Source organism: Chrysemys picta, chromosome 2, assembly GCF_011386835.1.
Source record: "Chrysemys picta bellii isolate R12L10 chromosome 2, ASM1138683v2, whole genome shotgun sequence".
Classification (NCBI taxonomy): Eukaryota; Metazoa; Chordata; order Testudines; family Emydidae; genus Chrysemys; species Chrysemys picta.
This window is the reverse complement of record NC_088792.1, coordinates 288,160,822-288,176,893: the sequence shown is the minus strand read 5'-3', so window position 1 is coordinate 288,176,893 and position 16,072 is coordinate 288,160,822. Positions and strand designations below refer to the sequence as shown.

General features: G+C 49.8%; 1 protein-coding gene across 1 annotated transcript in view; it reads right to left on the bottom strand.

Annotated features, from left to right (window-relative positions):
• Window positions 1–2,662: 2,662 nt before the first annotated feature.
• The window catches only part of LOC101948759 (uncharacterized), a 138,119-nt gene continuing 124,709 nt past the window's right edge, over window positions 2,663–16,072 (bottom strand). Inside the window, exons 22-28 of the mRNA XM_065582488.1 lie at window positions 9,576–9,736; window positions 8,622–8,922; window positions 7,818–7,978; window positions 7,063–7,363; window positions 3,831–3,991; window positions 3,149–3,449; window positions 2,663–2,892 (exon numbers count right to left, since the gene is read on the bottom strand). Of these exons, the coding sequence (XP_065438560.1) occupies window positions 2,733–2,892; window positions 3,149–3,449; window positions 3,831–3,991; window positions 7,063–7,363; window positions 7,818–7,978; window positions 8,622–8,922; window positions 9,576–9,736 (1,546 nt within the window). The 3' untranslated portion in view covers window positions 2,663–2,732. The remainder of the gene's footprint in view (window positions 2,893–3,148; window positions 3,450–3,830; window positions 3,992–7,062; window positions 7,364–7,817; window positions 7,979–8,621; window positions 8,923–9,575; window positions 9,737–16,072) is intronic.

Sequence of the window (16,072 nt, the reverse complement as noted above, 5' to 3'; positions counted from 1 at the left end):
GGCGCAGAATTCCCCCAGGAGTATACAGGTAAATGTATACATCTGGGAACAAAGACTATAGGCCATCCTTACAGGATGGGGGACTCTATCCTGGGAAACAGCGACTCGGAAAAAGATTTGGGGGTGGCTGAATATGAGTTCTTGGTGTTATGCCATGGCCAAAAGAGCGAATGCAATCCTGGGATGCAAAAAGAGGAAGTTACTCACCTTGTGCAGTAATGAAGGTTCTTCGCGATGTGTGTCCGTCCTTATGGGTGCTCCATTGTAGGTGCACTTGCGTCCTTGTGCTGCTGATTGGAGAACTTTGGTAGCTGTGTCTGCTCAGCCTGCACATGCGCTGTCTCCCCTCATGTGGTGCCATGAGGATAACCTCCGTGCATGGGCTAACCCACCTCAGTTCTTTCTCTGGCTCCAGGGAGTATGTTTGGACAGTGCCAGGGCATCCACCATGTCAGGAACCATGGGATGAGAAGTTAAATTTCAGTGACAGGAGATGGGGTTGGGGCAGGTGACAGAGGACGGGTGGAGTTTGATTAGGGTGACTGGTTGGGTGAAAGGTCCAGGGGTCGGGTTCAGTGATGGGGTGGTGTTTGGTGACGGAGGAGTGGGGATGGGTGAGAAGGTGGGGTTGGGTGATGGGCTCAGGGTCAGTGATGGGTCAGGGGTTGGGTGATGGATGACAGGGTGGGATGGAGCAATGGAGTCAGGGTCAATGACTGTTTGGGGGTTGGGTGATGAGGTGGGGTTTGGTGGTGGGTTATGAATGAGCCCAGGCTGGCCTCACCCCTTGCCTGGTGCCTACAGCCAGGAAAGGGTAAAGACCCCTCATCACACCCACAACATGATCCTTTTTCAGGGTCACATTCAGGCTCCCCCATGAATCAGGCCCCTCAGGCCCTGTTCCACAGACTCCTGCAGAGCTGAGCCCTCCTGTATCCCCGCACCGGGGCCATGAGAGATGGAGGAGCACCGGCAGTGATATTCCTGAAGAGTGTGTGGATGTGTCTTTGCCCAATGAATGAATGGAGTTAATCACATTACAAGATCAAGCAGCAGAGGCCTCTGCAGATATGGGGTGGAGATGAAAGATAATCTAGGCATGGCACAACTCCTAAACAAATACTGGGACTAAATTGGGGACCCGCATAATCTCCATCCAAGAATATTAAAGGACCTGGCACATGAAATTGCAGGCCCAATAGCAAGGATTTTTAATGAATCTGTAAAGTCACTGGCTTCAACACTGAGCTTGGTAAGTTTATGGAGGGGGTGGTATGATGGGACTGGCTACAATGGTGCGTAGCCGATCTGCGACTGCTGGCAGCAATTATCTCCAATGGCCGGTGATGGGACGCTAGGTAGGGAGGGCTCTGAGTTACTACAGAGAATTCTTTCCCAGGTGTCTGGCTGGTGGGTCTTGCCCACATGCTCAGGGTCTAACTGATCACCACATTTGGAGTTGGGAAGGAATTTCCCCCCGGGTCAGATTGACAGAGACGCTGAGGATTTCTCACCTTCTTCTGCAGCATGGGGCACGGGTCACTTGTAGGTGTAACTAGTGTAAACGGTGGATTCTCTGTGTGATGTGAGGACGTCAGTAACTCAGCCAGAGGTTAGGGGTTTGTTCCAGGAGCGGTGGGGGGGGAGGGGAGGGGGAGGGTCTGTGGCCTGCAATGTGCAGAAGGTCAGACTAGATGCTCATGCTGGTCCCTTCTGACCTTAAAGCCTATGAGTCTATAGAAAGTCAATGTCCCCTTTGGCCATTTGCCCACAGCAGAGTCACAGTACAAAGTGCCCCGAATGTCTGTGTCTGCTCAGCAAACACGGCTCTGTGGGATAGCAGGAGGCTGGGGGCAGGACTGAGGGGCCTCGGCCGAGCTGTGGGGGGGACGCCAGGATGATGACATCAGACTTACATCAAACTACTACGGGAACTTGGCCGTACTCCTCCACACATTAATAGTCACCCCATGGCCCAGGCTCGGGGCTGGGCACCGCTCTGTTACCGCTGCCTGGCTCACGATCACTGTGCACAATATAGGGGTGAAATTCAGAGCGGCTGCAATCCCAGTGCCACCAGTGGAGTTGTGCCCAATTGCACCCGCCTGGAATCTGGCCCCATATCAGCTGTCAGCTCTGCTCTTCCACCCTCCTGGGGCTCCTCAGGGTCAGAGGCGTCCCAGAAGGGCCCAAGCAGCTGCAGAGTTCGTGGATGGACAGGCCAAAGCCAGCCCCGCTCTGCTGATGGCCCAGGGCTAGCAGTGACAGCAGGACAGCTGGAGTTCGGGGGAGGGCTGTGAAGGAGCGTTGGGTTGAAGGGGGAAGGGAGAACAGGTGCCTCAGCCCCAGGTTGGGAGAAGGGGCAGGGGAGCCAGAGAGTGGGTTGTACTCAGAGGGGGGAGCAGGCTGGGAAATGGGCAGTGGGTGTTTGGAGGAGGGAAGGGCTGGAAGCAGCAGCAGAAGAACTGGATTAACCCAAAGCTCTTCTGGGGTTTGGAACCGAGACCCCTCTGGCTCGTGTGGGATCAGAACCACATTGCCTGTAGGGGCAGGGAAGGGGAGGGAGACATGGCCAGAATGGCGCAGGATGGAGACAAACGACAGGAGAGACGCAGGAAGAGACCAGTGGAGTTTATTAGGGGACAGCGGCTCATTCCTGCAACCTCCCCGCTCCTGCCCCCAGTGCAGGGTGAGGTGCTTCCCCGCACCAGGGACTGTGTCACTCCCCCTTCCTAGCGCGTATCCCCCAGCTGGGTGCCGTAGACCTCGACCTCACACAGGGTGAGATACTCCTCCCTGCCCGGGATGGTGATGGTGACGTAACGGCCCTTCATCCCATCACAGCAGATGGTGCTGAGGGATCCTTGTGTGCTGTTGGTGATGGTCCCGCAGCTGCAAAGAGCAGAAGACAAGAGCGAGAGGCTATGATTAGGGAGCACAGGCGAGTTGGCAGCAGGACGGACGACCCTTTAACTCTGAGCCTGCGGAGGCCAAAGCATGGAGTGAATGACAGACTGTAGGAGACGGGGTGTGTCCCTGTTCCCGTCACAACCCAACTCCAACTAGAAATAAGGTTCACATTTCATCAGTCAGGGTCATTAACCGAGGGAGCAGATAACTGAGGACATGCCCTGAGAAAGCAACTCACATGGGGTTCTGCTTGCCATGGTCAGCCAAGGAGTCTCCCACGCGGATCTGGGCTCCCCTGATTCTCTCCCCACAGCATTCATCTTCCCTGTTCTTCACGATCACCGCGGAGACAGACTGACGCCTGCCCAAGTCCACGATCCACGACGGCTCTGTGTCGAGCTGCGTGTGGCTGCAGGAGCCTTGTGCCCACTTCCCATCGCGTTTTCCATCCACGGCCTTTCCAGCCACGGCTTTTCCTGTCTCTTTATTCTCGAACGTGGAGGACTGAGTGGCCGGGCGCCTCAGCGCCAAGTTCCGAGCTGGAATCAGAGGGCGAGAAGAGGGGAGGTGGGACGTGCCCATTGCTGGGGGGCTCTAGACACATTTTGTCCCACATGGAGCCAGAGCCGCTTTCCAGCAGTGACACAAAGCAGCCACTGCATGAGAGCCAGGTTCATAGTGGGAGCCATGACCCCAGGGGATGGGAGTGACAGCAGGTCGGTGCTGGGGTCTCACCCAGGCAGAGCCCTTCTCAGTCCCCCCACATCCCATACCCAGCTGGAGCCTCTGCCCAGGTCAGTGGTGGGAAGGGAAGAGTCTCCCAGGGTTTCTGCTGTCTCACTAGGCAGAGGTTGGAGCAGAAGGGAATGGGGTAGAACATAAAAGAACAAGTTTCCATTCACATTGTGCCAGCTCCTTACCCCCTGCTGGTGGGGTGCAGCCCTGAGCTATGACCTCGACCTCACACAGGGTCAGATACTCCGCCCTGCCCGGGATGACGATGGTGACGTAGCGGCCCTCCAGCCCGTTGCAGCAGATGGTGCTGACCGATCCTGGTCTGGTGTCGGTGATGGTCCCGCAGCTAAATACAGAGCAGAAACCAAGAGGACAAAATAAGATAGATGTATTCAAATCGACAGGATCTGATGAAATACACCCTCGGGCACTTAAGGAACTAGCTGAAGCAATCTCAGAACCATCAACGATTATTTAGAGAACTGATGGAGGATGGGTGAGGTCCCAGAGGGCTGGAGAAGGGCAAATATTATTCCCATCTCTAAAAAGGGGAACAAAGAGGACGTGGCAAATTCTAAACCAATCAGCCCAACTTCCATACCTCAGAAGATACTGGAACAAATGATCGAACAATCAGTTGGAAAGCAGCTGGAGGATAAGAAGGGGATACGTTAGAGCTAACATGGGTTTGTGAAGAACAAATCATGCCAAGCCAATCTAATTTCCTGCTTTGACAGACGAACCAGCCTAATGGATGGGGAGAAATAGTAAATGTCTTGATTTTCGTCAGGCTTTTGATGCTGTCCTACAGGACACTTGCATGAGCAAACCAGGGCAATATTGTCTAGATGAAATGACTATCAGGTGGTTGCACAACTTTGAAAAAAAAACCATACACAGAGAGTAGTTATCAATAGTTTTATGGTCAAATTGAGGGGACATATCTCGGGGGGTCCTGTAGGGGTCTGTGCTGCGTTGGGTACTGTTCTATATTTTCATTAATGAATTTGTCGATGAAGCATTGAGTACACTTATAAAATTTACAGGTGATAACAAGCTGGGAGGGGTTGCAAGAACATTGGGGGAAAGGATTAGAATTCAAAATGATCTTGATAACATGGAGAATTGGCCTGAATCTAGAAGATGAAATTCAATAAACACAAGTGCAGGTACTGCACCTAGGAAAGAAAATGCCCAACTACAAACTGGGGAGTGACTGGTGAGGCAGTAGCACTTCGGAAAACGATCTCGGGTTATCACAAATTGAGTTTGAGTCCATAGTGTGACGCTGTTGTGAAAAAAGGCAACTGTCACTCTGGGCTGTATTACCGGATTTATCGTATGTCAGACATGGGAGGTAATTACTTGGCATTGGGGGCCTTCGATGGAGAACTGTGTCCAGTTTTCGACCCCGCACTTTAAGAAAGATGTGGTGGAAAAATTGCAGAGAGTCTAATGGGCAGCAACAAAAATGGCAACCTGACTTCTGAGGAAAGGCTGAAAGAACTGGGTGTGTTAGTCTAGAGAAGAGAAGGCCGATGGGGGACGTGATAACAGTCTTCAGACAGGTCACAGGTTGTGCCACAGGGTAACAGGCCCCCAAGGAGGTCAGGCACCCAGCCTCCCCGTGACAGGCTCTGCTATGGAAAAGGAGCAAAACCAGATCCCCCTGTGAGCAGTCAATTAGCTAAAGAACACCTGGCACTAATAAAGGTCTGCGAGGGCTCAGTCAGGACACACAGATCACAGAGGAAGCTGCTGAGAATTGCAATTCTCTCTCAGGGGGGCTGGTTAGGGAGCTCCCCAGGAAAGGGGACCTAGGAAAAGTGGCCTGGAGGGAAGAGGTTCCAAAAAGGGAGAGCTACGAGTGCCAAGCACCTAGCAGGGAGCTGGTCCCAGCGAAAAACCCCGTTCCCAGACAATGGCAGATGCTCCAGATCACAGAGTAACCACATGGTGCTCTGGAGACGAACTGCAGTGCTTTGACCTCTGCAGGGGCCCTGAGCCCAGAATGGGAACCGTTCCCAGCTTTGGGCAGGAGGCCTGACTCCAAAGGGGGATTGTGAGTCGAGTGGGCCTTACTGGTAAGGAGCCTGATGGAGAAGGTGGATGGACTCTGGTGGGGCAGACACACTAAGATTAACTCGCTTTCCCCCACCCCAAGCTAGGATGCTGGGGTGAAGGCTGGCTTGTGTACCACAATTTGGCCTTTGGTTAAATAAATCAGACCCTGAAGGGACACTGTACACCATATAACAGCCTCATTGAACTCATGGAAAGCCCACAGTGGGAAACTGAGGCAGGGACACAACCACAGTTCTGCACTGGGCCAGCAAGTGGACTCCACAGGTGTGTACCCACCAGAACAAGTTGTTACAAAGAGAACGGTGATCAATTGCTCTCCATGTCCACCCGGTGTAGGACAAGAAGTAATCTCCTTAGTTTGGAGCAAGGAAGATTAGGTTAGATATTAGGAAAAACTTTCTGCATATGAGGATAGTTCAGAGTTGGAGTAGGTACCAAGGGAGGTTGTGGGATCCCCATCACTGGAGGGTTGTAGGAAGAGGTTAGGCTAACACATGCCAGGGATGGTCTAGATATGCTTAGTGTGACCAGATGTCCCGATTTTATAGGGAAAGTCCGATTTTGGGGTCTTTTTCTTATATAGGCTCCAATTACCCTCCATCCCCGTCCCAATTTTTCACATTTGCTGTCTGGTCACCCTAGATATGCTTGGTCCTGCCTTAGCATGGGGGGATGGAATAGATGTCACCTTGAGATTCCTCCCTGCGCTACATCTCTGTATATCTATATGGAAGAGACGGTGCCAGCCCTAATCCCCATCACAACCCAATTCAGACTAGAAATAAGGTTCATATTTTTATCAAGCAGGGTCATTAACCAAGGAATCAAATTACCAAGGGACACAGTGGATTCTCCTTCCCTTGGAGTCTTTAAATCAAGACTGAATGTCTTTCTAAAAGATACAAGGCAGCTCACAGAGAAATTGTGGGCTCTATGCAGAATCACTGCGTGAGGTTTTCTGGCCTGTGTGATACAGGAGGTCAGACTAGATGATCGGAAAAGCCCCTTCAAGCCTTAGAAATCTATGGATCCCAAGAAAATCAGTTCCTGTTGCCTTGGATAAGATGATTCTACACGAGGCGCAGCTGTGAGTGCAGAGAGAACACGCAGGGGCTTGGAGGGATCATCTCTACCATAGTTTGTCCTGCAGGGGTCGCTGTGCTCAGTGACGTGGTTCTCTTCCAACCAGGAGCTGAGAGCACCACCAGCACAGCATCCCCAGTCGTCAGGAGCTCTGAAGGGAAGAGACCAAGCCCTAGCCCCAGGTGGCAATGAGACCCCTGTGTCTGAGCTGGGAGGAGTCTCACACCAGAGGATAGGAAAGTAACTCACATGGGGTTCTGCATGCCATGGTCGGCCAGGGAGTCTCCTACATGGATCTGGGCTCCCCTGATTCTCTCCCCACAGCATTCGTCTTCCCTGTTCTTCACGATCACCGCAGAGACAGACTGACGACTGCCCAAGTCCACGGTCCACCAAGGCTCTGTGTCGAGCTGGGTGTGGCTGCAGGAACCTTGTGCCCACTTCGCATCGCGTTTTCCATCCACGGCCTTTCCAGCCACGGCTTTTCCTGTCTCTTTATTCTCGAACGTGGAGGACTGAGTGGCTGGGCGCCCCAGTGCCAAGTTCCAAGCTGGAATCAGAGGGCGAGAAGAGGGGAGGTGGGACGTGCCCATCACTGGGGGGCTTTAGACACCCTTTGTCCCACATGGAGCCAGAGCCGCTTCCCAGCAGTGACACAAACCAGCCACTGCATGAGAGCCAGGTTCATAGTGGGACCCATGGTCCCAGGGGACGGGAATGACAGCGGGTAAGTGCTGGGTTCCCAGCCCAGGCTGAGATCCTCTCAGCCCCCCATGTCCCATACCCAGCTGGAGCTGGTCCCCAAGGCAGGGATGGGGCAGGATGTTCAGATGGAGCCTCTCCCGTCTGCTTCCTCCAGCTGGAGCCCCTGCCCAGGTCAGTGGTGGGAAGGGAAGAGTCTCCCAGGGTTTCTGCTGTCTCACTAGGCAGAGGTTGGAGCAGAAGGGAATGGGGTAGAACAGAAAAGGGAACAAGTTTCCATTCACGTTGTGCCAGTTCCTTACCCCCTGGTGGTGGGGCACAGCCCTGAGCTAGGACCTCGACCTCACACAGGGTGAGAAACTCCGCCCTGCCCGGGATGACGATGGTGACGTAGCGGCCCTCCAGCCCATTGCAGCAGATAGTGCTGACCGATCCTGGTCTGGTGTCGGTGATGGTCCCGCAGCTAAAATCAGAGCAGAAACCAAGAAAACAAAACTAGATGGATATTCTAGTCAACAGGTCCTCATTAAATTCACCCTAGGGTACTTAAGGAGCTAGCTGAAGCAATCTCAGAACCATTAACTATTTGATTGAGAGCTCATGGAGGACAGGTGAGGTCCCAGAGAACTGGAGAAGGCCATACATTGTACCTATCTTTTAGAAGGGGAACAAAGAGGACGTGGCAAATTCTAAACCAATCAGCCCAACTTCCATACCTCAGAAGATACTGGAACAAATGATCGAACAATCAGTTGGAAAGCAGCTGGAGGATAATAAGGGGATACGTTAGAGCTAACATGGGTTTGTGAAGAACAAATCATGCCAAGCCAATCTAATTTCCTGCTTTGACAGACGAACCAGCCTAATGGATGGGGGGAGGCAGCAGATGTTCTCTGTCTTGATTTTAGTAAGGCTCTACCCTGGATTGCCCTGCAGCGGTTGCTGTGCTCAGTGACATCGGGTTCCCTTCCACCGCCACCACCGTGCCCCCAGCCTCAGGCAGCTCCGAGGGCAAGAGACCTCACCCTGGCCCTGGCTGGCAACCATGCCGCTGCTTCTGAGCTGGGAGGAGTCATCTCACTCCAGGGGATGGGAAAGCAACTCACATAGGATTGTGCTTGCCATTGTCGGCCAAGGAGTCTCCCACATGGATCTGGGCTCCCCTGATTCTCTCCCCACAGCATTCGTCCTCCCTGTTCTTCACGATCACCGCGGAGACAGACTGACGACTCCCCAAATCCACGGTCCACCACGGCTCTGTGTCGAACTGGGTGTGACTGCAAGAACCTTGTGCCCACTTCGCATCGCGTTTTCCATCCACGGCCTTTCCAGCCACGGCTTTTCCTGTCTCTTTATTCTCGAATGTGGAGGACTGAGTGGCCGGGCGCCCCAGCGCCAAGTTCCGAGCTGGAACAAATGGCGGGAAGAGGGGAAGTGGGATGTGCCCATCACTAGGGTACAGGGGTGCCGGAAGAAGGTGGGGGCAGGAGAACATGGCCCTCCCATTTTTTACTGGCCATAAGGACAAGCAGCAGGGGGAGGGGCGGAGTCTAGGGGGGAAAGAGGCGGTGCAGGAACGGAGACTCGGGGGAAGGGGTGGCATGAGGGTGGTGGTTTCAGTTCAGGCGGTGGTGCCCCCCCGCCACTGTTAGGAAGCTTCCGCCGCCTCTGCTGGGGGGCTCTAGACACCCTTTATCCCACGCGGAGCCAGAGCCATGTCCCAACAGTGACATACAAACCAGCCACTGCATGAGAGCCAGGTTCACAGTGGGAGCCATGAGCCCAGAGACAGGAGTGACAGCGGGTCTGTGATGGGTTCTCAGCCCAGGCTGAGCCCCTCTCAGCCCCCCCCCCCATGTCCCATATCCAGCTGGAGCTGCTCCCCAAGGCAGGGATGGGGCAAGATATTCAGCTGGAGCCCCCACTGTCTGCCCCTGCCAGCTGGAGCCCCCGCCCATGTCAGTGGTGGGAAGGGAAGAGTCTCCCAGGGTTTCTACTGTCTCACTAGGCAGAGATTGGGGCAGAAGGGAATGGGGTATAACGTTGTGCCAGCTCTTTACCTCCTGGTGATAGGGCACAGCCCTGAGCTATGACCTCGACCTCACACAGGGTGAGAAACTCCGCCCTGCCCGGGATGACGATGGTGACGTAGCGACCCTCCAGCCCGTTGCAGCAGATGGTGCTGACGGATCCCGGTCTGGTGTCGGTGATGGTCCCGCAGCTAAAATCAGAGGAGAAGCCAAGAGGACAAAACAAGATAGATGTATTCAAATTGACAGGGCCTGATGAAATACACCCTCGGTTACTTAAGCAATCTCAGAACTATTAATGATTTGTTCGAGAACTTATGGAGGAAGGGTAAGGTCCCAGAGGAATGAAAAAGGAGAAACATAGAATCTCTTTCTAAAAAGGGGAACAAGGAGGACGTCAGGAATTCTAGATCAATCAGCCCAAATTCCATACCTGGAACGAGACTGGAACAAATTATTGAACAATAAATTTGTTCAAACCTAGAGGATAACAAAGTTATATTTTGTAGCCAGCATGGATTTGTCAGGAGCAAATCATGCCAAACAATCTAATTTCCTTCTTTGACATTGGCCTAGTAGACAGGGGAAGTGGCAGATGTGATATATCTGGACTTCAGTGAGGCTTTTGACACAGTCCCACATGACATTCTCATAAGCAAACTAGGGAAATGTGGTCTAGATGAAATCACTAGAAGGTGGGTGCGCAATTGATAGGAAAACTATACTCAAAGAGTAGTTATCAATGGTTCACTGTCAAATTGAGGGGCTGTTTCTAGGGGTTTCCCATAAGGGTCTGTCCTGTTTTGAGGGCTGTTCAATATTTTCATTAATGACTTGGCTGATGGAGTGGAGAGTGTGCTTGTAAGATTTATGGGTGACACCAAGCTGGGAGGGAGCGCAAGCACTTTGGGGGAAAGGATTCAAATTCAAAATGACCTTGATAAATTTGAGAGCTGGTCTGAAATCAACAAGACTAAATTCTATAAAGACAAGTGCAAAGTACTGCACGTAAGAAGGAAAAATCAAATGCACCACCACAAAACGGGGCTTAGCTGTAGTACTTCTGAATAGGATCTGGGTTATCCTGGATCTCAAACTGAATATGACTTAAGAGTGTGATTTTATTGCAAAAAAAAAAAAGCAAATGTCATTCTAGGCTGTATCACCAAAAGTGTTGTATGCAAGACTTGGGAGGTAACTGTCCTGCTCTATTCAGGACTGGTGAGGCCTCAGCTGGAATACTGTATCTGGGGCCCTTCGTTTTTGGTTTTTATTTTCTTTCATTTTGCCTAGGAATTTATGTTTATTACAACACCAAAAACAGGTGAAAAATCGATGGAAAAAATGTAATTTCTCTGGATAAATATGGAGGTTTATTTTGGTGGATGGAAGGACTGGGGGAAAAGGATTCAGTAGATTAATGCTTTCATGAACAGAATTCAGTGTGGCTTGCTGCAGAACTAAAAGAGAACTCAGAATACAATGCCACCTCTGAGTTTAAGAAAACAATACCTCTCTAATCCCCACATAAAACTTTGCATTGGAAAACAGAGTTTACTGCTGTAGACTTAGAACTCTTACCCTAGAAATATTGACATTTAATAATTGGGCCACACCATTTGCAGTACGTACACTCAACTTCGTCCTTTTCGCCTACTTTTTTTTTAACTTTTGAATATTTCCTTGTGTTCTGAAACAGATTTTCGTTTTCGGCCCATTTTAGTGTCAAATCTTTAAGCCGTTATCTGCTAATAGCTGGAAATGTGTATGTGGCGGGTGTGAGATTCATCGGTACGTTCAGATGCGCAGGCACTTCAGAGCTTGCGTGCGAGGCTGTTTGTTTATTATGTGTATCTTCTAGACTAATACAGAACCTTACTTCAACAGGCAGCTTTGTGTTATCGTCATACATAGAGCTCACGCAATGGATTGCATTTTCCTAATGAAACAAGTTATTTTTTCTATATTTGAATGATACAAAAGTAGGGAGAAAAATCGGATACAAATGGATAATGCTTTTATAAAACCTGAGATTTTTTTCAGTAAAAATCAGTTTAAACCGAAAACAAAGGGGCTTAACTGTATCGAATTCTAGGCACTGCACTTTAAGAAATTGGAGAAAGTCCAGTGGACAGTAACAAAAATGATGAGAGGTTTAGACAACCTGACCTCTGAGAAAAGGCTGAAAGAATGGGATGTGTTTAGTCTAGAGAAGAGAAGGCTGATGGGAGACATGATAACAGTCTTCAGACAGGTCACAGGTTGTGCCACAGGGTAGCAGGCCCCTGAGGAGGTCAGGCACCCAGCCTCCCCGTGATAAGCTCAGCTAAGGAGAAGGAGCCAACCCAGATCCACCAGTGAGCAGTTAATTCCCCAGGTGCTGGGCGTCCGCCAATTAGCTAAGGATATCCTGGGCCTAACAAAGGGTTATGAGAGCTCAGTCAGGACACACAGATCACAGAGGAAGCTCCTGAGGAGAGGGGCGTCTCAGGGGAGCTGCTTAGGGAGCTCCCCAGGAAAGGGAACCTAGGAAAGGTGTCCTGGATGGAAGAGATGCTAAAAGTGGGGAGATGCCAAGTCCAGAGGGAGAGCTGGTCATAGAGAAAGGACCTTTCCAGACAATGGCAGGGGCTCCAGACTGCAGCGGAACTACACATCCTGCGGAGAAGAGCTGCAATGGTTTGACCCCGGGGGGGGGCGGGGGTTAAATCCGGAGAGGGAACCCTTTCAAGGTAATGGCAGGAGGGCAGACTCCAGAGCGGGGCACCAGGTTGAGTGGGCCTTACAGACAGGGCCAGATTTCCAATTATGCACAGTAGACACGTGTCTAGGGGCGCAGGCATTCTAGGGGTGCCCAAGGTTGCCAAGTTTGCAATTTTCTACCCAACTAGGCTATTTTTAGCTCTCAGTTTCCGGGTTTTTTTAGCAGTTGCGAGTTGTGGTATTCTGGGCTATTTTGCTGCCATGCTGACACTGGCCGCACTGCTCAGGAGTTCTCGGGAGGGAGGGAGCCTCTCGAGCTGCCCCGTGCCCTGCCGAGATGCCCCACACACCGCTTGTCTCATGTCGTGCCCTCTCCCCTTAGGTGACATTTGCATAGGGTTACCATTCGTCCGGATTTACCCGGACATGTCCTCCTTTTTGTGCTAAAAATAGCGTCCAGGGGGAATTTGTAAAGCACTCACAATGTCCGGGATTTCCCCCCTCCCCCGGCAGAGCAGAGCGAGCGGCTGGGAGGGCTGCAGGGAAGTCCCGGGCTGGACTCTGGAGCAGCTGTAGAGGAGCCGGATCCGCCCTGCATTCTGAGCCAGGGGCAGCTCTCCCCTGCAGCCCGGTCCGGCAGCACTGTGCAGGGCCAGGGACCGGGTTTTGTTGTGCTGGGGAGCGCAGCCACGTGTCCGGCTCGGCTCGCACAGAGCCCAACACCCTGTTCTGAGCAGCAGGGTAAGGGGGCCAGGGGACAGGAGAAGGGGCAGGGAGGTTCTGGAGGGGGCAGTCAAGAAACAGGGGGGGGTTCGGGAGTTCGGGGGGGGCTTTTTGGGGGGAGTGGAGAAAGTTTTGGGCAGTCAGGGTACAGGTAGGGGGTAGGGTCCTGGGGGGCAGTTGGGGGGGTCTTAGGAGGGGGCAGTTAGGGGACAAGGAACAGGGAGTCTTGCCCGTTAGAGCTCGACATTATGCTGTTTGGGACCCCTCTTTGAGGAAAGCCTCTGGATTGCAAGTCCAACCGCTACCTCCTCGTGGTGAGAGTCGGTAACTGGCTTGGATAGCCAGGCGGATTGCGGAGGACGAACCCACATCCCACGTTCAGTGGGGTGTGGGACGGGGTTGGGCAGCCCCATATGGTGCCACATGGATGCCCCCCTGGTAAGGGTAGCCTCCCCCAGGTACGGGTTGATTCCCCCTGGTAAGGGTTAGATTCCCCCTGGTAAGGGTAGTCTCCCCCAGGCACGGGTTAGTTTCCCCCTGGAAAGGGTTAGTTTCCCCCTGAGAAGGGTAAATCTTTTAGCTATGGAAAAAAGTAATTTATATTTTTATACCGGATTGGCGCTGGACCGGGTTAATAACGCCCCCGCTGTTGGCTTTGATGCCCCGGCTGACAGTGTTAAATATATTAGGGGTGTGATCAGGGTCGCTGGACCAATGGATAAAATGGTGTGGACTATAATGAAGTCTCATGAGAATGAGAGTGAGAATCAAGTCCTCCCAGTGGAGCATGGAGAGGAGGTAGAGGAGAATGTTTGTGATGATCATGGTGAGGAGATTTTATCTATCTTACCGATGGTTTTTACAAGGGACACTTTTAATGATTTAACTATGGACAGTTTTAATCCAGATTTTAAGTATTTAAGTACATTTGATGATCCATATGTTAGGGAATCAAGTACTGATTTTAATAGGGATCGTAATAAGGATCTTAACAGTATTGGTAGTAATATAAATATATTAGAAAGTAGTTCGTGGAAGGATGGGGTTTTTTATTTAGAGTATCCCGTTGATAGTTTTAATTGTCCAATATGTCCCCAGATATTACCAACATTTGGTAAATGGGCCAAACACATTAATGTGGTTCATAAAAGTAAAGCCATACGAGTTGTATGTAGTAAATGTGGAAAATCTTCTCAATATCATAATATAGCTTGCCACTACCCCAAGTGCATACCCAAGAAGGCGGATACCCCAATGAAGAGCCATATGTGCTCGGTCTGTGGGCTTGGTTTTCATACTAGATCTGGATTGAGCCAACACTGTAGACATAGACACCCTGCTGTGAGGAATGAGCAAAGAAAAGAAGATATGGCTGCTAAAAGTAAGATCAAAGAGGGATCGACTAGATCTCGTATATGGACTAAAGATGAGGTTGCGCAGCTTATACAGTTGGAAAGGAAATATATTGGGAAAAGGAATATAAATAAATGTATTGAGAGCGAGATGAGGACCAAAACGAATAAACAAATATCAGATAAAAGACGAGAATTAGCAAAGAAGAAGTTAGTGGTAACAGGAGATAGGGAGGAAGTGACTGAGGTAGAGGACATTAGAGTAAATATATTAGAAATTCCGCCCCCAAGAGAGAGGATTTTCCCACTAAAAGGACATCCAGAAGTGGATTTAGTGGAGAAAATATGTAAACGGGGAAAACAAAGTAGGGAGGGAAGAGAAATAATAAATAGTTTAGGGGAAATTGAAGGATTATTAAAGGAGGATTTAACAAAAGCTCTCGGATGGGCAATGTTGGAAAAATTATGTTATTCATTAGTAGAGGGACAGGACCCTAGAAATGAAAGTCAAATAGAGTTGAGGAATAAAGGAAAAGGGAAGATTAGAAAGGAGGGGAGAAGGAAGCAATTTAATGCAATTAGGAGATATGCTACAAAGAAAGCTAAGTATAAATTCTATCAACAATTATTTGATAAGGATAGAAGAAGATTGACTCGCATTATAATGGGAGAGCCAGATAAGGCTAAGTGTGCTATCCCTATGAAAGAAATTGAGGAATACTATGTAAATATTTTGGGAACAATTGGACATGGTAATATGATAGGGTGGCCATCATCCACAGAGAATGCGGATAATGATATATTAATGAGTCCGATCTCTGTGGATGAGATTAGAGTAGCTTTAACAGAAATAAGAAAAGATAGTGCTCCTGGCCCAGATAAAGTAAAAGTGAGCAATTTGTGGGATATTTTTAATTTAGACTCCTTAATACTTACAAAAATTTTTAATATATGGTTTCTAAATGGACAGGTACCAGATGAATTTAAGAAAAATAGAACGATTTTAATACCAAAGACACAAGATGAGGAGGAAATGAAGAAGTTAACATCTTGGAGACCATTGACAATTGGGTCAGTTTGGATTAGAATCTATACCAAAATATTAGCAAAAAGACTGGTGGAAACAGTTAAGATATGTAGTAGACAAAAAGGGTTTATATCCGCCCCTGGGTGTGAGGAAAATATTGCTATATTAGATAATTTGATTAAAGGGGCTAAACGAAATGGGAATGAAATTGCAATAGTGTTCGTAGATCTGGCTAAAGCATTTGATTCTGTGGGACACGGACATATAATAGCCGGGTTGAGAAGATTTGGTATAGATGAACATTTTATAGATATTATTAGGGACCTTTATGATAATTGCACAACTAGGGTATGGGTGGGTGATGAAGCTACTGAGTCTATTTTAATTAGGAGGGGGGTCAAGCAGGGTGACCCGTTGTCCCCAATTTTGTTTAATATTGCTATGGATCCCCTTTTAAATAGATTAGAAGTAGAAGGAAGTGGTTTTTATGTTAAGGGTAATAGTGTCACGTCATTGGCTTTTGCCGATGATGTGGCAATTTTAAGTAGCTCATATAAAGGAATGATCAAAAATTTGGGTATCTTAGAGGAGTTTTGTAAAAATACTAATCTCTCTGTTAATGTGAAGAAAACGAAAGGCTTTCATATTTTAACTAAACATAAAACCTATGTAGTTAATCCTAAGGATAATTGGCAGATAGGGTCAGAGAAGATTGAATATGT